The 23,023-nt window shown below is 27.0% G+C and overlaps 1 protein-coding gene across 1 annotated transcript in view; it reads right to left on the bottom strand.

Moving 5' to 3' along the window:
* Positions 1–23,023, bottom strand: part of LOC111620289 (calcium uptake protein 3, mitochondrial-like) — an 85,389-nt gene that overhangs the window by 45,353 nt on the left and 17,013 nt on the right. The window contains exons 5-6 of the mRNA XM_023362193.1: positions 20,259–20,341; positions 19,569–19,649 (exon numbers count right to left, since the gene is read on the bottom strand). Coding sequence (XP_023217961.1) covers positions 19,569–19,649; positions 20,259–20,341 — 164 coding nt within the window. The remainder of the gene's footprint in view (positions 1–19,568; positions 19,650–20,258; positions 20,342–23,023) is intronic.

The raw sequence follows: 23,023 nt of genomic DNA, 5'->3' as shown, positions 1-23,023 counted from the left end.
TATAAATGTAAACCTTAATCAACTGATAACTTTTTGTATGCAGAAATTTTATAAAACATGAAAATGTTAAACAATGCATGATGCTTTAGCAGTGAAAATAATAAATTTTTCATTAAGCATACTTCCTACATCAATTATAGATGAGTCTAAGCCAGGGGTGGCCAACAGGTTTTGCCACCGGGCCGAATTGGAAAGAAAACTTTTTTCACGGGCCGAACCAGAGGCTGCCCTAGGAAGATTTTGAAGTGGTGCAAGATCTCATTGTGGTGTCACCCCGTAGAGACTGAATTGTACATAGAGATTACAGATACATTTTTCACATTATCATGCTTTATCAACATTCTACGCTGTACTTAAGAGATTTGTAATGGAGGGTTAACTCTAAATGCACAGTGAGTTTGTTGACCTTTTTTTTTTTTATTATTTAGGCATCAGAATTTTTCATTGAGCTATTCAGACTTGAGTAGCTAATATTGAAAGATTAATTGCAGCTCGCATAAATTCATTAGACAGGCTAAACCTGGCCCGTGGGCCGTATGTTGGCCATGCCTGGTCTAAACCATATAGCTCCATCAAATAACATAAAACTGAACATGTGAGATTTGTCCTTCAAGTTTTAGAGAAAATTGGCTTGACAAACAAGACTCATCCATAGACCAAAATGTGTTAAATTGATTCCTTAATATGGGATTCCTAAAATTAGGCTATTCACTTTATCAGATATGTGGGTTATTTATTTAAAAAAATTAAATTTTAATCCATCAAAATAGATCAGGATTTTAAAAACATTGGAGAATGTAGTTAAACATTTGGTATCATTTCTCACAAACATATAAATAGATAATCATCAGTCCAATTGATTGATTGCTTGCCAGTGGCGAGTTGTATAGTGAGGATCAACTTTAATTCAGTTGGAATTTAAAACCTGCATATAACCTACACCCCTTTCAAATTATTTTTCAAATATATCCCCGAGGGATTATCTGCATGAAATTACAGTAGTTCACAATCTTTCAATGTCAAAATTTAGATTAAGAGCTTTTCTATGCAATGTATGAAATCAAAAATGTTAATGTCCTAACATAATAAGTGTCTATTATACACATTAAAAATAGTAGTAGTTCCAAAATTTTATTTAAAGTTCTTAATTGACTCAATATATAAAATCATTCTCTACTGGTAGAAGGTGCTAATCTTCATTAAAAATAAAATTATAAAAATAAATAAACACTAAATAAATTAAAAAATAAAAACTTTTAATTCCATACAGAATGTATTTTCTTCAAACTCTTTTCTCTCATAATTTTATTTTTCTTCAAAATTAACAACTTCCAATTTTTAGCTTTGCAATTTTATTTACTGAGCTAACTGATAAATTTAAATGAAAGATACAAATTGCTAATTTGAATTTGCCAAATGCTATTATTCAGCATTAAATGTCTCCTGCAACACTTAAGTGTTTAGAATTTAATTTTTATAGAAATATTTTTAAAAAATAAAAATGTAATATAATACAAATTTTTATTTTTAGTTTGAATCTGAATCAAAATTAGACATTAACTATATCATTTATCATAAAAAACTAATATGTATATATTTCTAATGACAAAAACAATTAACTAAAAATCATTAAAAATTTTCTATCAAATGTTATATTTTTTATAAATAAATTTTAAAATTATTACATGTACTATCACATTATTATTTAAGAAAAATTAACTTGATGTATAACATGAATTTTTTTCACTTACAAAATTCCTTTCTGATACAGAATAGAGCCCAACACTTTGTGCAGTTTTCCTAAAGTATGACACTACAGTGAGGTGTAGAACCTAAATCAGTTGTCAATAATAAATGTGCAAAAATAAAAGAAAGACAGCATAGAAAAACAGAAAATAAAACAATAATTAAATTGAAAACAACAGGTAAATTTAATTGAAAAAAAAAACAGCAAAAAATATTTTAAATTTAAGAAATTGATTATAGAAAAAGAATTTACAAAATATCTTCTTTAATAAATAAAGAACAGAAAATTATTTTAGAATTTATGTTAACAATAAAATTTTTAGATAAAATAATTTATTAAATCAATAGCTGCAAACAAAATAAAAATAATTAAAGTAAGTTAATTTATTGCTTTCATTTGATAAGCATCTATATTCATTCACAGCATAATATAGATATTAATGAATTACTTTTGTAAAGATTACATGTTAAGCATAAAAATAAATTTTATTAATATCGTCTGCATCACAGTAAATTTGGAACCCTTTTTTGTTTCTCTCTTTTTTTTTCTTTTTGTTATAGGACAGTGTTATATTTTTAATTCTGAATACTGCTAAAATATATTATTCTTACCATTACTCAATGCAATACTCTANCAAACAAGGAAGCAAGTCCGTGGAAAAGGATATAATCATATCCATAGCAATCTTTTTTTTTCCGAAAAATTTTTTGAATAAAATTTTCCTGTCAAGTCCAGCCTCTACATAACTAAAAGCTTGGATGTAACTTACATATATGTATTTTACAACAGATTTACATAACTTTGCATATTTATAGAAGACACAGTTCCATACATATTTTATTTCGATAGTGATTTAATAACTCCTGTGCTTTTTGTTGAAAATTTCTGAAATCTTGCAGGGTGGTTTAGTTATTAAGGGGATTGATGTTATTAAATTTTGGTGATTAAAGGTCAAGAGAATGGGGAGATAAAAGGGGTTCTGTGTATCTCCAGTAAGGTTGAATTTAATGGTAATTTTACTCATTATTAGCATTTACAATTTTTTAAAAACCTGTCCCTACCCTGAAAATTAAACTTTTTGTCATTTTATTAGAGTTAAAAATATAAAAGTTTCAAAAATAAAATATCGTAACAGAAGGCACCACTAAATGTTGCCAGGAAAGTTAAGCAACTTGTTGCTGGATTTTTATTTTAAATTAATGCAATCCCTTTAATTTCCAATGTTTTGAATGGTGTTGGATCAATGTCTGTGTCTTCATCAGTCATCCTTAGAATATTTTCTTCATGTAGGATCTTTATCAATTGTGCATTTACTAATTTTTCCTCATGGGTTTCAATGAGCTGTTCAATTTCTAAATTCAATCTCCTCTCCTGTTGAAAAACTTGATTAGTTAACATATCAGAAGTTTCAATATCATCTACATTATACTTTACAAATTTTGAGATTAGCATCCACAATTGTCCACTATTCTTACAATGTGTAAAATCAACTATACAGTAGAGCGTCGTTTATCCGAATCAATTGGAAACTGAGGTTGTTCAGATAACTTATTTTTCGGATAACCAATTATGTACGAAAAAATATATTAACCTATCCTGTGTTGAAATTTTTCTCCGTTGCCTGTCGCTTCGCGTTGAATTTTCGTCGATGTTAAGCCTAACATAAACTTTTTAAAATAATAATCGTGGCTATTGTATCGTTAAAATTATTTCTTTATTTTTTACAAACAAAATAAATATATTGAAAAATATAAAAACAAAAAAAGTTATACTTTAGAAGTTAATCTAGTATCAAAAAAGTTTGTTTCAGCATGACACACAGTCCTCGGAAAAACACCACACAAAAGTGCCAGTGCTGCCAGCTAAAACACACACATCAACAAAAAAAAATATTGGAGTAGTCCGAGATATAGCCAAAGATTGCAGCGCCACAGCACTAGCGAAAATTTAAATTTGCCGACTGGAATTCTTTTGGATAACCGACATTTCGGATAGCTGACTTTCAGATAAACGATGCTCTACTGTATTATTCAAAAATAATTAATTAATGACAATTTGCCAAATTTTGTTAAAACCCAGACATTTTTTGGTCTTCAACTGGATATCCAGACATAATGCAAAAACCAGACAAGTGGCAATACTTGGAACAAATGAAGCATTGTATCGGTGGGGATAGCTTAGTCGGATCACGGGAGGGATACAAATATATGACGGTCGTATCTGCGGTTTATTTTATCATAACCTGGAATATGCCTGTACAATAGTTTTCTTCCCAAACACATCAAAATTAAATAAAATAAAATTTACTAATTATTAAACGTTCTCAATGACAAAGTGTCCACTGATAATTTAAATTTGCACACATTAATTAAGTTTTCAGATTCTAACATCAATATCAACAGAGTATTTAGTATTCAGTGTTTATTATACACTAAACCTTTATCACAAATATTAATCTTCAAACATATCTCTTCATATTCAATATAAGTATTTATTAGGTAATGTTTTGAAGGATATCATATGTTGCTCAGATGAATTTAGATTTAGTAAGGAAAATAGATCTTATAAAAATTACTTATAAATTAATTAAAACTTTTCATACCTTATTGTTTTTATAAAATAAATACAAAAAAATTTAACAAAAANCATTATACTAGTCACTAGTCTATTCGCATTGAATAGACTAGTGACTAGTATAATGTTATTTGTTTAATTATTGTACAATATAACGAATAAAATATCTAATTATTCTTAATATAATATTTTACTATATCGCCCAGAAAATTGTTTTTCGCTCCCAAAATATAAATTGTTACTAATCGCCCCTCAACACGGAAAAACTCCCACATGGGGGCGATATCGCCCCCATTGAGAAACACTGATCTATTCCAATGGATGACATGCAAAATTAAATCAGGGATTGATTAACAAGATGAAGAAAAAATTAGCTGAAGTTCCAAACAGCTACATGCTAAATTTCATGTCAAGTCCTAACAGCTATTGGCCAAATCTCATGTTCAGAGTTCATTCTAGAATTTATTGAACTGCTAAACAAAAGGTCCTCAGTAAATTTTGTCTTAGAAATTTTTTGAAAATATATTATGCTATTCACATGAGTAGTCTCATTATCTTGCATTAAGTTTTTAATAAATTATACTTCATAATGAATTTGCATGTCTTTTCCAAATACCATGTACTGGAATATGTACATTTTATTTATTTATTTATTTAAAAATAAATAAATAAATAAAATGTTTTTTTAAAAAAAAATTCAACTTATAATTTTAGTAGTAATTTAGAAAGTGACAACTAGAAAGAAATATATTTAATGACATTTATATAAAAATTTCTGGACTGAGGGTAACCTCATGCAAATGCCCAGCAGACTGAAGGGGAGGGGTGTTTTTTGTTATTTAAAAAAAAAATCATAAAAAACTAATAATAATTATGTCATATCTTGAAATTTGTTTCTTTGTATTTTCTGTAACATGAAATAATTAACAGAATAATGATTAAAAAGAAAAAAAAAAGCCTTTTTTTAAATTTAAAAAAAGTCTGACACCAACTGGGTTAAAAAAACATTTTATTTGGCACTTAGTTTGGGGCCAACACAAGCTTTCAATTGTATTTCTGACCTGGGATTATCATTTATAAATGTAAACCTTAATCAACTGATAACTTTTTGTATGCAGAAATTTTATAAAACATGAAAATGTTAAACAATGCATGATGCTTTAGCAGTGAAAATAATAAATTTTTCATTAAGCATACTTCCTACATCAATTATAGATGAGTCTAAGCCAGGGGTGGCCAACAGGTTTTGCCACCGGGCCGAATTGGAAAGAAAACTTTTTTCACGGGCCGAACCAGAGGCTGCCCTAGGAAGATTTTGAAGTGGTGCAAGATCTCATTGTGGTGTCACCCCGTAGAGACTGAATTGTACATAGAGATTACAGATACATTTTTCACATTATCATGCTTTATCAACATTCTACGCTGTACTTAAGAGATTTGTAATGGAGGGTTAACTCTAAATGCACAGTGAGTTTGTTGACCTTTTTTTTTTTTATTATTTAGGCATCAGAATTTTTCATTGAGCTATTCAGACTTGAGTAGCTAATATTGAAAGATTAATTGCAGCTCGCATAAATTCATTAGACAGGCTAAACCTGGCCCGTGGGCCATATGTTGGCCATGCCTGGTCTAAACCATATAGCTCCATCAAATAACATAAAACTGAACATGTGAGATTTGTCCTTCAAGTTTTAGAGAAAATTGGCTTGACAAACAAGACTCATCCATAGACCAAAATGTGTTAAATTGATTCCTTAATATGGGATTCCTAAAATTAGGCTATTCACTTTATCAGATATGTGGGTTATTTATTTAAAAAAATTAAATTTTAATCCATCAAAATAGATCAGGATTTTAAAAACATTGGAGAATGTAGTTAAACATTTGGTATCATTTCTCACAAACATATAAATAGATAATCATCAGTCCAATTGATTGATTGCTTGCCAGTGGCGAGTTGTATAGTGAGGATCAACTTTAATTCAGTTGGAATTTAAAACCTGCATATAACCTACACCCCTTTCAAATTATTTTTCAAATATATCCCCGAGGGATTATCTGCATGAAATTACAGTAGTTCACAATCTTTCAATGTCAAAATTTAGATTAAGAGCTTTTCTATGCAATGTATGAAATCAAAAATGTTAATGTCCTAACATAATAAGTGTCTATTATACACATTAAAAATAGTAGTAGTTCCAAAATTTTATTTAAAGTTCTTAATTGACTCAATATATAAAATCATTCTCTACTGGTAGAAGGTGCTAATCTTCATTAAAAATAAAATTATAAAAATAAATAAACACTAAATAAATTAAAAAATAAAAACTTTTAATTCCATACAGAATGTATTTTCTTCAAACTCTTTTCTCTCATAATTTTATTTTTCTTCAAAATTAACAACTTCCAATTTTTAGCTTTGCAATTTTATTTACTGAGCTAACTGATAAATTTAAATGAAAGATACAAATTGCTAATTTGAATTTGCCAAATGCTATTATTCAGCATTAAATGTCTCCTGCAACACTTAAGTGTTTAGAATTTAATTTTTATAGAAATATTTTTAAAAAATAAAAATGTAATATAATACAAATTTTTATTTTTAGTTTGAATCTGAATCAAAATTAGACATTAACTATATCATTTATCATAAAAAACTAATATGTATATATTTCTAATGACAAAAACAATTAACTAAAAATCATTAAAAATTTTCTATCAAATGTTATATTTTTTATAAATAAATTTTAAAATTATTACATGTACTATCACATTATTATTTAAGAAAAATTAACTTGATGTATAACATGAATTTTTTTCACTTACAAAATTCCTTTCTGATACAGAATAGAGCCCAACACTTTGTGCAGTTTTCCTAAAGTATGACACTACAGTGAGGTGTAGAACCTAAATCAGTTGTCAATAATAAATGTGCAAAAATAAAAGAAAGACAGCATAGAAAAACAGAAAATAAAACAATAATTAAATTGAAAACAACAGGTAAATTTAATTGAAAAAAAAAACAGCAAAAAATATTTTAAATTTAAGAAATTGATTATAGAAAAAGAATTTACAAAATATCTTCTTTAATAAATAAAGAACAGAAAATTATTTTAGAATTTATGTTAACAATAAAATTTTTAGATAAAATAATTTATTAAATCAATAGCTGCAAACAAAATAAAAATAATTAAAGTAAGTTAATTTATTGCTTTCATTTGATAAGCATCTATATTCATTCACAGCATAATATAGATATTAATGAATTACTTTTGTAAAGATTACATGTTAAGCATAAAAATAAATTTTATTAATATCGTCTGCATCACAGTAAATTTGGAACCCTTTTTTGTTTCTCTCTTTTTTTTTCTTTTTGTTATAGGACAGTGTTATATTTTTAATTCTGAATACTGCTAAAATATATTATTCTTACCATTACTCAATGCAATACTCTAAATTAAGTTTATTAAGTTTTATATTAGTTTAAGTTAGGAAATAAAAAAAAATATAACTTACAACTAAAAATTCTTTTTTATCAATTCTCTGATTGCAATCAGTATCAAACATATTAAATGCTATTCGAAATCCAGAATGTGGTTCTAGAAATCAAATATTATGTATTATATGTTTTTGTTAAGTACAAGATAATTTTAGTGATAGTGCATAACATATGTGTTAAATGAGAATGAATTAAAAAAGTACTGAATTACAGTCAACTCACCTTAAAACACTGATAGAGCAAATTTTCATGTTAAAGTGAATTTTGCCATTGTAACAACATTAATTTTCACCCCATAGAGCAACCAAAAACTTTGTCAGAATTTGTTAAACCAAATCAATTACCTTCACAACCTCCAAGAAATAACCCTATTTCCAATAATGGCTGCTTTTTATACTTTTTGAAGTGAATAATAAAAAATAGTATTGTAATAAATGTTCTACTAATAAAACACACCTTTAATAATCCAGCTAATAAAATGACTTTATTTATTTTTATTTTTGTTAAGGGACATTTTTTCGGATTAATTTATATTTTTCGTTTATTTTATCAACACAGCTACTTTTCCATTATTTATATTTTAATTTCGTATTTATGTTCTTTTTTGTGTTCGATTTTATTCTATGTTATGGTAACTGAAGAAGATCATTAAGAAACGATCAAAACGTTTTTACATTTTTAATTTTTATTAGCTGGATTATTAAAGGTGTGTTTTATTATTAGTATATTTATCCAGTTTGTTCATTATATAAGTAATAAATGTTCTATTTTTAGTAAATAATTTTCTTCTCCTAGTAAGCAATGATGGGTTCATCCTCCAATTGTAATGCAATTCAAACATCTGATTTTAGTGGACCATTCTACTGTACTCAGAAAATAGGGATTGAGGTTTAAAGATGCCCATCCCTTTAAATGGATGTGGTCCCATGCAAATGTGTTAGTTTACATATCAGAAAGTGCATACAGTGATGCCAGGTTTGATTACTTTGTGACAAATTTGGCTTTTTTTTTACTCTTTTTGCACCAAAAGATATTTTTTCCTTTTCAAAACGAAAAACAAATTTTCTATCGGAAAATTTTTTGAATAAAATTTTCCTGTCAAGTCCAGCCTCTACATAACTAAAAGCTTGGATGTAACTTACATATATGTATTTTACAACAGATTTACATAACTTTGCATATTTATAGAAGACACAGTTCCATACATATTTTATTTCGATAGTGATTTAATAACTCCTGTGCTTTTTGTTGAAAATTTCTGAAATCTTGCAGGGTGGTTTAGTTATTAAGGGGATTGATGTTATTAAATTTTGGTGATTAAAGGTCAAGAGAATGGGGAGNACTGACATTTCGGATAGCTGACTTTCAGATAAACGATGCTCTACTGTATTATTCAAAAATAATTAATTAATGACAATTTGCCAAATTTTGTTAAAACCCAGACATTTTTTGGTCTTCAACTGGATATCCAGACATAATGCAAAAACCAGACAAGTGGCAATACTTGGAACAAATGAAGCATTGTATCGGTGGGGATAGCTTAGTCAGATCACGGGAGGGATACAAATATATGACGGTCGTATCTGCGGTTTATTTTATCATAACCTGGAATATGCCTGTACAATAGTTTTCTTCCCAAACACATCAAAATTAAATAAAATAAAATTTACTAATTATTAAACGTTCTCAATGACAAAGTGTCCACTGATAATTTAAATTTGCACACATTAATTAAGTTTTCAGATTCTAACATCAATATCAACAGAGTATTTAGTATTCAGTGTTTATTATACACTAAACCTTTATCACAAATATTAATCTTCAAACATATCTCTTCATATTCAATATAAGTATTTATTAGGTAATGTTTTGAAGGATATCATATGTTGCTCAGATGAATTTAGATTTAGTAAGGAAAATAGATCTTGACACGCAACGGAGAAAAATGTCAAGATGGGACAAATTAATATATTTTTTCGTATATAATCGATTATCCGAAACATCGATCTTCCGAACAACCCCAGTCCCCAATTGATTCAGATAATCGACGCTCTACTGTATATCAAAGTATGAATTTGAACTATACAGGTGTACCCCAGGTTATGTACATAATGCATACCATCTAGTGGTTGTATTGTGAATGGTTGTATTGTAAATTATCCATTTCCCATACATTTACATACATTTTATTTTAATTCATACATATGTCTTAAATTGAATTTTAAATAAATGCATATAACATCAATAAACAAATAAGATACAACTGTGACAATGCACAAAGCGCCCCCTATGCTTCAACACTACGGGACCAAAAGGTCGACACCACATTGCAATGACAAGTTTGTCAGGACTGACACCACTGTGTCTTTAAGGTATACACAGAAACCTAAATGGCTGCAATTTCTGTCTTGTTCGCATGAGCCATCACATTTGTAGGTGCTTGGACTCGGGATGGAGACCAATTAAGCTAAAGAAGTGCACTTTACAATTCGATTATAGAAAATAATACCTGTTTGTTGATTATATAAACTAATTACACATATGCTTTAAGCGAAAGAGAGTTTACAAATGTTCGCACGTGGTATTTACCTGAAGAGCGCTCTCTTGATTTGGGTCTTTTTTCGATGGAGACATGTCCTTGGTGGGTACTTGGGGTCATTGGCTATCAGTGGTTAAGCTTCTGATCACTGGCTATTGAAGGAGCATCGGCAGTGAAGTGTATCCGAGTGTACACACACGAACAACCTTCGAGGATGGAAAAACTCTCCTGTCGGGCCATCAGACCTTTTCCCTTATTTAGGGGTCCTCCCCCTCGCAACGCTTGTCCTTTTTTGGTAAAATCGTCCTTCACGTCCAATGCCGATTTTTGCATTTGATTCCTAGTGACACATTCGATGTGTCACCTCCAAACAAGGAAGCAAGTCCGTGGAAAAGGATATAATCATATCCATAGCAATCTTTTTTTTTCCGAAAAATTTTTTGAATAANATTGAATAGACTAGTGACTAGTATAATGTTATTTGTTTAATTATTGTACAATATAACGAATAAAATATCTAATTATTCTTAATATAATATTTTACTATATCGCCCAGAAAATTGTTTTTCGCTCCCAAAATATAAATTGTTACTAATCGCCCCTCAACACGGAAAAACTCCCACATGGGGGCGATATCGCCCCCATTGAGAAACACTGATCTATTCCAATGGATGACATGCAAAATTAAATCAGGGATTGATTAACAAGATGAAGAAAAAATTAGCTGAAGTTCCAAACAGCTACATGCTAAATTTCATGTCAAGTCCTAACAGCTATTGGCCAAATCTCATGTTCAGAGTTCATTCTAGAATTTATTGAACTGCTAAACAAAAGGTCCTCAGTAAATTTTGTCTTAGAAATTTTTTGAAAATATATTATGCTATTCACATGAGTAGTCTCATTATCTTGCATTAAGTTTTTAATAAATTATACTTCATAATGAATTTGCATGTCTTTTCCAAATACCATGTACTGGAATATGTACATTTTATTTATTTATTTATTTAAAAATAAATAAATAAATAAAATGTTTTTTTAAAAAAAAATTCAACTTATAATTTTAGTAGTAATTTAGAAAGTGACAACTAGAAAGAAATATATTTAATGACATTTATATAAAAATTTCTGGACTGAGGGTAACCTCATGCAAATGCCCAGCAGACTGAAGGGGAGGGGTGTTTTTTGTTATTTAAAAAAAAAATCATAAAAAACTAATAATAATTATGTCATATCTTGAAATTTGTTTCTTTGTATTTTCTGTAACATGAAATAATTAACAGAATAATGATTAAAAAGAAAAAAAAAAGCCTTTTTTTAAATTTAAAAAAAGTCTGACACCAACTGGGTTAAAAAAACATTTTATTTGGCACTTAGTTTGGGGCCAACACAAGCTTTCAATTGTATTTCTGACCTGGGATTATCATTTATAAATGTAAACCTTAATCAACTGATAACTTTTTGTATGCAGAAATTTTATAAAACATGAAAATGTTAAACAATGCATGATGCTTTAGCAGTGAAAATAATAAATTTTTCATTAAGCATACTTCCTACATCAATTATAGATGAGTCTAAGCCAGGGGTGGCCAACAGGTTTTGCCACCGGGCCGAATTGGAAAGAAAACTTTTTTCACGGGCCGAACCAGAGGCTGCCCTAGGAAGATTTTGAAGTGGTGCAAGATCTCATTGTGGTGTCACCCCGTAGAGACTGAATTGTACATAGAGATTACAGATACATTTTTCACATTATCATGCTTTATCAACATTCTACGCTGTACTTAAGAGATTTGTAATGGAGGGTTAACTCTAAATGCACAGTGAGTTTGTTGACCTTTTTTTTTTTTATTATTTAGGCATCAGAATTTTTCATTGAGCTATTCAGACTTGAGTAGCTAATATTGAAAGATTAATTGCAGCTCGCATAAATTCATTAGACAGGCTAAACCTGGCCCGTGGGCCATATGTTGGCCATGCCTGGTCTAAACCATATAGCTCCATCAAATAACATAAAACTGAACATGTGAGATTTGTCCTTCAAGTTTTAGAGAAAATTGGCTTGACAAACAAGACTCATCCATAGACCAAAATGTGTTAAATTGATTCCTTAATATGGGATTCCTAAAATTAGGCTATTCACTTTATCAGATATGTGGGTTATTTATTTAAAAAAATTAAATTTTAATCCATCAAAATAGATCAGGATTTTAAAAACATTGGAGAATGTAGTTAAACATTTGGTATCATTTCTCACAAACATATAAATAGATAATCATCAGTCCAATTGATTGATTGCTTGCCAGTGGCGAGTTGTATAGTGAGGATCAACTTTAATTCAGTTGGAATTTAAAACCTGCATATAACCTACACCCCTTTCAAATTATTTTTCAAATATATCCCCGAGGGATTATCTGCATGAAATTACAGTAGTTCACAATCTTTCAATGTCAAAATTTAGATTAAGAGCTTTTCTATGCAATGTATGAAATCAAAAATGTTAATGTCCTAACATAATAAGTGTCTATTATACACATTAAAAATAGTAGTAGTTCCAAAATTTTATTTAAAGTTCTTAATTGACTCAATATATAAAATCATTCTCTACTGGTAGAAGGTGCTAATCTTCATTAAAAATAAAATTATAAAAATAAATAAACACTAAATAAATTAAAAAATAAAAACTTTTAATTCCATACAGAATGTATTTTCTTCAAACTCTTTTCTCTCATAATTTTATTTTTCTTCAAAATTAACAACTTCCAATTTTTAGCTTTGCAATTTTATTTACTGAGCTAACTGATAAATTTAAATGAAAGATACAAATTGCTAATTTGAATTTGCCAAATGCTATTATTCAGCATTAAATGTCTCCTGCAACACTTAAGTGTTTAGAATTTAATTTTTATAGAAATATTTTTAAAAAATAAAAATGTAATATAATACAAATTTTTATTTTTAGTTTGAATCTGAATCAAAATTAGACATTAACTATATCATTTATCATAAAAAACTAATATGTATATATTTCTAATGACAAAAACAATTAACTAAAAATCATTAAAAATTTTCTATCAAATGTTATATTTTTTATAAATAAATTTTAAAATTATTACATGTACTATCACATTATTATTTAAGAAAAATTAACTTGATGTATAACATGAATTTTTTTCACTTACAAAATTCCTTTCTGATACAGAATAGAGCCCAACACTTTGTGCAGTTTTCCTAAAGTATGACACTACAGTGAGGTGTAGAACCTAAATCAGTTGTCAATAATAAATGTGCAAAAATAAAAGAAAGACAGCATAGAAAAACAGAAAATAAAACAATAATTAAATTGAAAACAACAGGTAAATTTAATTGAAAAAAAAAACAGCAAAAAATATTTTAAATTTAAGAAATTGATTATAGAAAAAGAATTTACAAAATATCTTCTTTAATAAATAAAGAACAGAAAATTATTTTAGAATTTATGTTAACAATAAAATTTTTAGATAAAATAATTTATTAAATCAATAGCTGCAAACAAAATAAAAATAATTAAAGTAAGTTAATTTATTGCTTTCATTTGATAAGCATCTATATTCATTCACAGCATAATATAGATATTAATGAATTACTTTTGTAAAGATTACATGTTAAGCATAAAAATAAATTTTATTAATATCGTCTGCATCACAGTAAATTTGGAACCCTTTTTTGTTTCTCTCTTTTTTTTTCTTTTTGTTATAGGACAGTGTTATATTTTTAATTCTGAATACTGCTAAAATATATTATTCTTACCATTACTCAATGCAATACTCTAAATTAAGTTTATTAAGTTTTATATTAGTTTAAGTTAGGAAATAAAAAAAAATATAACTTACAACTAAAAATTCTTTTTTATCAATTCTCTGATTGCAATCAGTATCAAACATATTAAATGCTATTCGAAATCCAGAATGTGGTTCTAGAAATCAAATATTATGTATTATATGTTTTTGTTAAGTACAAGATAATTTTAGTGATAGTGCATAACATATGTGTTAAATGAGAATGAATTAAAAAAGTACTGAATTACAGTCAACTCACCTTAAAACACTGATAGAGCAAATTTTCATGTTAAAGTGAATTTTGCCATTGTAACAACATTAATTTTCACCCCATAGAGCAACCAAAAACTTTGTCAGAATTTGTTAAACCAAATCAATTACCTTCACAACCTCCAAGAAATAACCCTATTTCCAATAATGGCTGCTTTTTATACTTTTTGAAGTGAATAATAAAAAATAGTATTGTAATAAATGTTCTACTAATAAAACACACCTTTAATAATCCAGCTAATAAAATGACTTTATTTATTTTTATTTTTGTTAAGGGACATTTTTTCGGATTAATTTATATTTTTCGTTTATTTTATCAACACAGCTACTTTTCCATTATTTATATTTTAATTTCGTATTTATGTTCTTTTTTGTGTTCGATTTTATTCTATGTTATGGTAACTGAAGAAGATCATTAAGAAACGATCAAAACGTTTTTACATTTTTAATTTTTATTAGCTGGATTATTAAAGGTGTGTTTTATTATTAGTATATTTATCCAGTTTGTTCATTATATAAGTAATAAATGTTCTATTTTTAGTAAATAATTTTCTTCTCCTAGTAAGCAATGATGGGTTCATCCTCCAATTGTAATGCAATTCAAACATCTGATTTTAGTGGACCATTCTACTGTACTCAGAAAATAGGGATTGAGGTTTAAAGATGCCCATCCCTTTAAATGGATGTGGTCCCATGCAAATGTGTTAGTTTACATATCAGAAAGTGCATACAGTGATGCCAGGTTTGATTACTTTGTGACAAATTTGGCTTTTTTTTTTACTCTTTTTGCACCAAAAGATATTTTTCTACTTTTTAAAACAATCTTCAACAGGAAAAAACCACGGATTTCTTTTAGATTTGTTTTGTCAAATTACTTTAATATATTGCTCAACACTTAATCAGCTAAATCATCTCTTCCTAATTTTGTTTGATTTAAAAATCATTCAGAACATAAAATAAAATTTATTTATAAAAACACATTAACTTTATTTAGTAAATTCATTCAAAACATTAAAATTTAGAGATTTCAATTGCCTATTAAGCCCTAATCCCCTAAATTATACAACCTTGACCTTGACCTTGACCCTGAAAATCATTAATATAAAGTGAACTAACAACTGTTCCCTAGCAATTTGTATTAATGCAAGTTGACTGTAATTACATAGAAAATGTTTAAAAGTATTAAAGTTATTATTAAATTTAGGACACTTAGGCACTAAAAGTCATAAGTTATAATTTTTTATAACTACTTATACAATTTTAAGTACTTAGATGTTCTAGCCTTAGTTATTATGTAAGTTAATAAATTAATAAAAAAATAAATATTATAAATGGTTTGGATCATAATCTCGAAAGATAAAATCCCACATATTCCTAAAGGCTAAAATCCTGAAAAATCATAATCCCAAAGAATTAAAATCTCAAAAATCAAAATCCTGAAATACCTACAACCTCAATTTCCAATGAAAAATGTGTAGTCTGTATATGAGTACATGCAGAATGATTTCCGCATATCCTAAACAACATGAAAGCATGACACAGAAGATGGAAAAATTTAGTAGAAATGCTCATATTGGTGAATATCGAAGTATTTCAACATTAAATAATTTCAAAAAGTGTGCCATGTAGAAAATGAATATGAACGTATTCTCCAAGGAGAACTATGTCCTAAAAGGAAAAAAAAAGCAGATACTCATTGCAAAAAAATACTTCAAAATATAGTAAAAATGGCTAATTTTCAGCATTAATTTTTATAATTTGCAATTCTATATATTTGATTTTTGCCACTATGTATTAATGTAATAATAATCAATATGTGTGTATTACATATTGTGCATACATATTGACTATTACTATTTTTAAATATTTTATTGTATAAAAGGGGCTATGAAGTGTTCTGTCATGTGTTTATATATTACTCAAATAAATTGTGTTACTGGATTTTTAAAGGTTTTTTGGTGTTTGTCATTACTCAAATAAATTTTGTTTAAAAATGTACAATTTTTAATATATGACTTTTAAAGATTTGTTATGATTATTTTTTCCAGGATTATATTTTTGGAATTGTAATTTTTTGGGGAATACTGCTAAAATATATTATTCTTACCATTACTCAATGCAATACTCTAAATTAAGTTTATTAAGTTTTATATTAGTTTAAGTTAGGAAATAAAAAAAAATATAACTTACAACTAAAAATTCTTTTTTATCAATTCTCTGATTGCAATCAGTATCAAACATATTAAATGCTATTCGAAATCCAGAATGTGGTTCTAGAAATCAAATATTATGTATTATATGTTTTTGTTAAGTACAAGATAATTTTAGTGATAGTGCATAACATATGTGTTAAATGAGAATGAATTAAAAAAGTACTGAATTACAGTCAACTCACCTTAAAACACTGATAGAGCAAATTTTCATGTTAAAGTGAATNTAATTATTGTACAATATAACGAATAAAATATCTAATTATTCTTAATATAATATTTTACTATATCGCCCAGAAAATTGTTTTTCGCTCCCAAAATATAAATTGTTACTAATCGCCCCTCAACACGGAAAAACTCCCACATGGGGGCGATATCGCCCCCATTGAGAAACACTGATCTATTCCAATGGATGACATGCAAAATTAAATCAGGGATTGATTAACAAGATGAAGAAAAAATTAGCTGAAGTTCCAAACAGCTACATGCTAAATTTCATGTCAAGTCCTAACAGCTATTGGCCAAATCTCATGTTCAGAGTTCATTCTAGAATTTATTGAACTGCTAAACAAAAGGTCCTCAGTAAATTTTGTCTTAGAAATTTTTTGAAAATATATTATGCTATTCACATGAGTAGTCTCATTATCTTGCATTAAGTTTTTAATAAATTATACTTCATAATGAATTTGCATGTCTTTTCCAAATACCATGTACTGGAATATGTACATTTTATTTATTTATTTATTTAAAAATAAATAAATAAATAAAATGTTTTTTTAAAAAAAAATTCAACTTATAATTTTAGTAGTAATTTAGAAAGTGACAACTAGAAAGAAATATATTTAATGACATTTATATAAAAATTTCTGGACTGAGGGTAACCTCATGCAAATGCCCAGCAGACTGAAGGGGAGGGGTGTTTTTTGTTATTTAAAAAAAAAATCATAAAAAACTAATAATAATTATGTCATATCTTGAAATTTGTTTCTTTGTATTTTCTGTAACATGAAATAATTAACAGAATAATGATTAAAAAGAAAAAAAAAAGCCTTTTTTTAAATTTAAAAAAAGTCTGACACCAACTGGGTTAAAAAAACATTTTATTTGGCACTTAGTTTGGGGCCAACACAAGCTTTCAATTGTATTTCTGACCTGGGATTATCATTTATAAATGTAAACCTTAATCAACTGATAACTTTTTGTATGCAGAAATTTTATAAAACATGAAAATGTTAAACAATGCATGATGCTTTAGCAGTGAAAATAATAAATTTTTCATTAAGCATACTTCCTACATCAATTATAGATGAGTCTAAGCCAGGGGTGGCCAACAGGTTTTGCCACCGGGCCGAATTGGAAAGAAAACTTTTTTCACGGGCCGAACCAGAGGCTGCCCTAGGAAGATTTTGAAGTGGTGCAAGATCTCATTGTGGTGTCACCCCGTAGAGACTGAATTGTACATAGAGATTACAGATACATTTTTCACATTATCATGCTTTATCAACATTCTACGCTGTACTTAAGAGATTTGTAATGGAGGGTTAACTCTAAATGCACAGTGAGTTTGTTGACCTTTTTTTTTTTTATTATTTAGGCATCAGAATTTTTCATTGAGCTATTCAGACTTGAGTAGCTAATATTGAAAGATTAATTGCAGCTCGCATAAATTCATTAGACAGGCTAAACCTGGCCCGTGGGCCATATGTTGGCCATGCCTGGTCTAAACCATATAGCTCCATCAAATAACATAAAACTGAACATGTGAGATTTGTCCTTCAAGTTTTAGAGAAAATTGGCTTGACAAACAAGACTCATCCATAGACCAAAATGTGTTAAATTGATTCCTTAATATGGGATTCCTAAAATTAGGCTATTCACTTTATCAGATATGTGGGTTATTTATTTAAAAAAATTAAATTTTAATCCATCAAAATAGATCAGGATTTTAAAAACATTGGAGAATGTAGTTAAACATTTGGTATCATTTCTCACAAACATATAAATAGATAATCATCAGTCCAATTGATTGATTGCTTGCCAGTGGCGAGTTGTATAGTGAGGATCAACTTTAATTCAGTTGGAATTTAAAACCTGCATATAACCTACACCCCTTTCAAATTATTTTTCAAATATATCCCCGAGGGATTATCTGCATGAAATTACAGTAGTTCACAATCTTTCAATGTCAAAATTTAGATTAAGAGCTTTTCTATGCAATGTATGAAATCAAAAATGTTAATGTCCTAACATAATAAGTGTCTATTATACACATTAAAAATAGTAGTAGTTCCAAAATTTTATTTAAAGTTCTTAATTGACTCAATATATAAAATCATTCTCTACTGGTAGAAGGTGCTAATCTTCATTAAAAATAAAATTATAAAAATAAATAAACACTAAATAAATTAAAAAATAAAAACTTTTAATTCCATACAGAATGTATTTTCTTCAAACTCTTTTCTCTCATAATTTTATTTTTCTTCAAAATTAACAACTTCCAATTTTTAGCTTTGCAATTTTATTTACTGAGCTAACTGATAAATTTAAATGAAAGATACAAATTGCTAATTTGAATTTGCCAAATGCTATTATTCAGCATTAAATGTCTCCTGCAACACTTAAGTGTTTAGAATTTAATTTTTATAGAAATATTTTTAAAAAATAAAAATGTAATATAATACAAATTTTTATTTTTAGTTTGAATCTGAATCAAAATTAGACATTAACTATATCATTTATCATAAAAAACTAATATGTATATATTTCTAATGACAAAAACAATTAACTAAAAATCATTAAAAATTTTCTATCAAATGTTATATTTTTTATAAATAAATTTTAAAATTATTACATGTACTATCACATTATTATTTAAGAAAAATTAACTTGATGTATAACATGAATTTTTTTCACTTACAAAATTCCTTTCTGATACAGAATAGAGCCCAACACTTTGTGCAGTTTTCCTAAAGTATGACACTACAGTGAGGTGTAGAACCTAAATCAGTTGTCAATAATAAATGTGCAAAAATAAAAGAAAGACAGCATAGAAAAACAGAAAATAAAACAATAATTAAATTGAAAACAACAGGTAAATTTAATTGAAAAAAAAAACAGCAAAAAATATTTTAAATTTAAGAAATTGATTATAGAAAAAGAATTTACAAAATATCTTCTTTAATAAATAAAGAACAGAAAATTATTTTAGAATTTATGTTAACAATAAAATTTTTAGATAAAATAATTTATTAAATCAATAGCTGCAAACAAAATAAAAATAATTAAAGTAAGTTAATTTATTGCTTTCATTTGATAAGCATCTATATTCATTCACAGCATAATATAGATATTAATGAATTACTTTTGTAAAGATTACATGTTAAGCATAAAAATAAATTTTATTAATATCGTCTGCATCACAGTAAATTTGGAACCCTTTTTTGTTTCTCTCTTTTTTTTTCTTTTTGTTATAGGACAGTGTTATATTTTTAATTCTGAATACTGCTAAAATATATTATTCTTACCATTACTCAATGCAATACTCTAAATTAAGTTTATTAAGTTTTATATTAGTTTAAGTTAGGAAATAAAAAAAAATATAACTTACAACTAAAAATTCTTTTTTATCAATTCTCTGATTGCAATCAGTATCAAACATATTAAATGCTATTCGAAATCCAGAATGTGGTTCTAGAAATCAAATATTATGTATTATATGTTTTTGTTAAGTACAAGATAATTTTAGTGATAGTGCATAACATATGTGTTAAATGAGAATGAATTAAAAAAGTACTGAATTACAGTCAACTCACCTTAAAACACTGATAGAGCAAATTTTCATGTTAAAGTGAATTTTGCCATTGTAACAACATTAATTTTCACCCCATAGAGCAACCAAAAACTTTGTCAGAATTTGTTAAACCAAATCAATTACCTTCACAACCTCCAAGAAATAACCCTATTTCCAATAATGGCTGCTTTTTATACTTTTTGAAGTGAATAATAAAAAATAGTATTGTAATAAATGTTCTACTAATAAAACACACCTTTAATAATCCAGCTAATAAAATGACTTTATTTATTTTTATTTTTGTTAAGGGACATTTTTTCGGATTAATTTATATTTTTCGTTTATTTTATCAACACAGCTACTTTTCCATTATTTATATTTTAATTTCGTATTTATGTTCTTTTTTGTGTTCGATTTTATTCTATGTTATGGTAACTGAAGAAGATCATTAAGAAACGATCAAAACGTTTTTACATTTTTAATTTTTATTAGCTGGATTATTAAAGGTGTGTTTTATTATTAGTATATTTATCCAGTTTGTTCATTATATAAGTAATAAATGTTCTATTTTTAGTAAATAATTTTCTTCTCCTAGTAAGCAATGATGGGTTCATCCTCCAATTGTAATGCAATTCAAACATCTGATTTTAGTGGACCATTCTACTGTACTCAGAAAATAGGGATTGAGGTTTAAAGATGCCCATCCCTTTAAATGGATGTGGTCCCATGCAAATGTGTTAGTTTACATATCAGAAAGTGCATACAGTGATGCCAGGTTTGATTACTTTGTGACAAATTTGGCTTTTTTTTTTACTCTTTTTGCACCAAAAGATATTTTTCTACTTTTTAAAACAATCTTCAACAGGAAAAAACCACGGATTTCTTTTAGATTTGTTTTGTCAAATTACTTTAATATATTGCTCAACACTTAATCAGCTAAATCATCTCTTCCTAATTTTGTTTGATTTAAAAATCATTCAGAACATAAAATAAAATTTATTTATAAAAACACATTAACTTTATTTAGTAAATTCATTCAAAACATTAAAATTTAGAGATTTCAATTGCCTATTAAGCCCTAATCCCCTAAATTATACAACCTTGACCTTGACCTTGACCCTGAAAATCATTAATATAAAGTGAACTAACAACTGTTCCCTAGCAATTTGTATTAATGCAAGTTGACTGTAATTACATAGAAAATGTTTAAAAGTATTAAAGTTATTATTAAATTTAGGACACTTAGGCACTAAAAGTCATAAGTTATAATTTTTTATAACTACTTATACAATTTTAAGTACTTAGATGTTCTAGCCTTAGTTATTATGTAAGTTAATAAATTAATAAAAAAATAAATATTATAAATGGTTTGGATCATAATCTCGAAAGATAAAATCCCACATATTCCTAAAGGCTAAAATCCTGAAAAATCATAATCCCAAAGAATTAAAATCTCAAAAATCAAAATCCTGAAATACCTACAACCTCAATTTCCAATGAAAAATGTGTAGTCTGTATATGAGTACATGCAGAATGATTTCCGCATATCCTAAACAACATGAAAGCATGACACAGAAGATGGAAAAATTTAGTAGAAATGCTCATATTGGTGAATATCGAAGTATTTCAACATTAAATAATTTCAAAAAGTGTGCCATGTAGAAAATGAATATGAACGTATTCTCCAAGGAGAACTATGTCCTAAAAGGAAAAAAAAAGCAGATACTCATTGCAAAAAAATACTTCAAAATATAGTAAAAATGGCTAATTTTCAGCATTAATTTTTATAATTTGCAATTCTATATATTTGATTTTTGCCACTATGTATTAATGTAATAATAATCAATATGTGTGTATTACATATTGTGCATACATATTGACTATTACTATTTTTAAATATTTTATTGTATAAAAGGGGCTATGAAGTGTTCTGTCATGTGTTTATATATTACTCAAATAAATTGTGTTACTGGATTTTTAAAGGTTTTTTGGTGTTTGTCATTACTCAAATAAATTTTGTTTAAAAATGTACAATTTTTAATATATGACTTTTAAAGATTTGTTATGATTATTTTTTCCAGGATTATATTTTTGGAATTGTAATTTTTTGGGATTTTGATCTTTTGAGATTTCAACATTTGGGATTATGGTGATTGTGATCTTTCAGGATTATGATCAGCACCTATTATAAATATATTATATTCAAAAAATTTTTTTCAATAAAAGTAAGAACAGAGCCAGATAAACCAAGATAAAAGATCTGATAATTCCAATCTGAAATTTGTTTGACCTAAAAAATTCATTCAGAGAAATAATATTAACTCATAGTTAATAAAATTCTTAGCTAAAAAGTTAATGTTATTAATATGTATAAAGTTTATAATATCAACTAAGATCAGTTATGATAGTTATGAATGTTTAATTTGTCTTTGTTGAGAAATTAATTTCTAAATTTTCTTACTCTTATATTGTTGCTTCTATCTCAAGTTAAAAATTCTTAATTTTCTTAGTTTTATAATATTACTCCTATTGTAGGTTAAAAAATACTTTTTACAATTTATAAAAAATATTTTTTTCTAATT

Source organism: Centruroides sculpturatus, unplaced genomic scaffold, assembly GCF_000671375.1.
Source record: "Centruroides sculpturatus isolate CEXI.00-Female unplaced genomic scaffold, Cexi_2.0 scaffold4, whole genome shotgun sequence".
NCBI lineage: Eukaryota > Metazoa > Arthropoda > Arachnida > Scorpiones > Buthidae > Centruroides > Centruroides sculpturatus.
The sequence above is the reverse complement of the archived record's forward strand: the minus strand, read 5'-3'. Positions and strand labels throughout refer to the sequence as shown.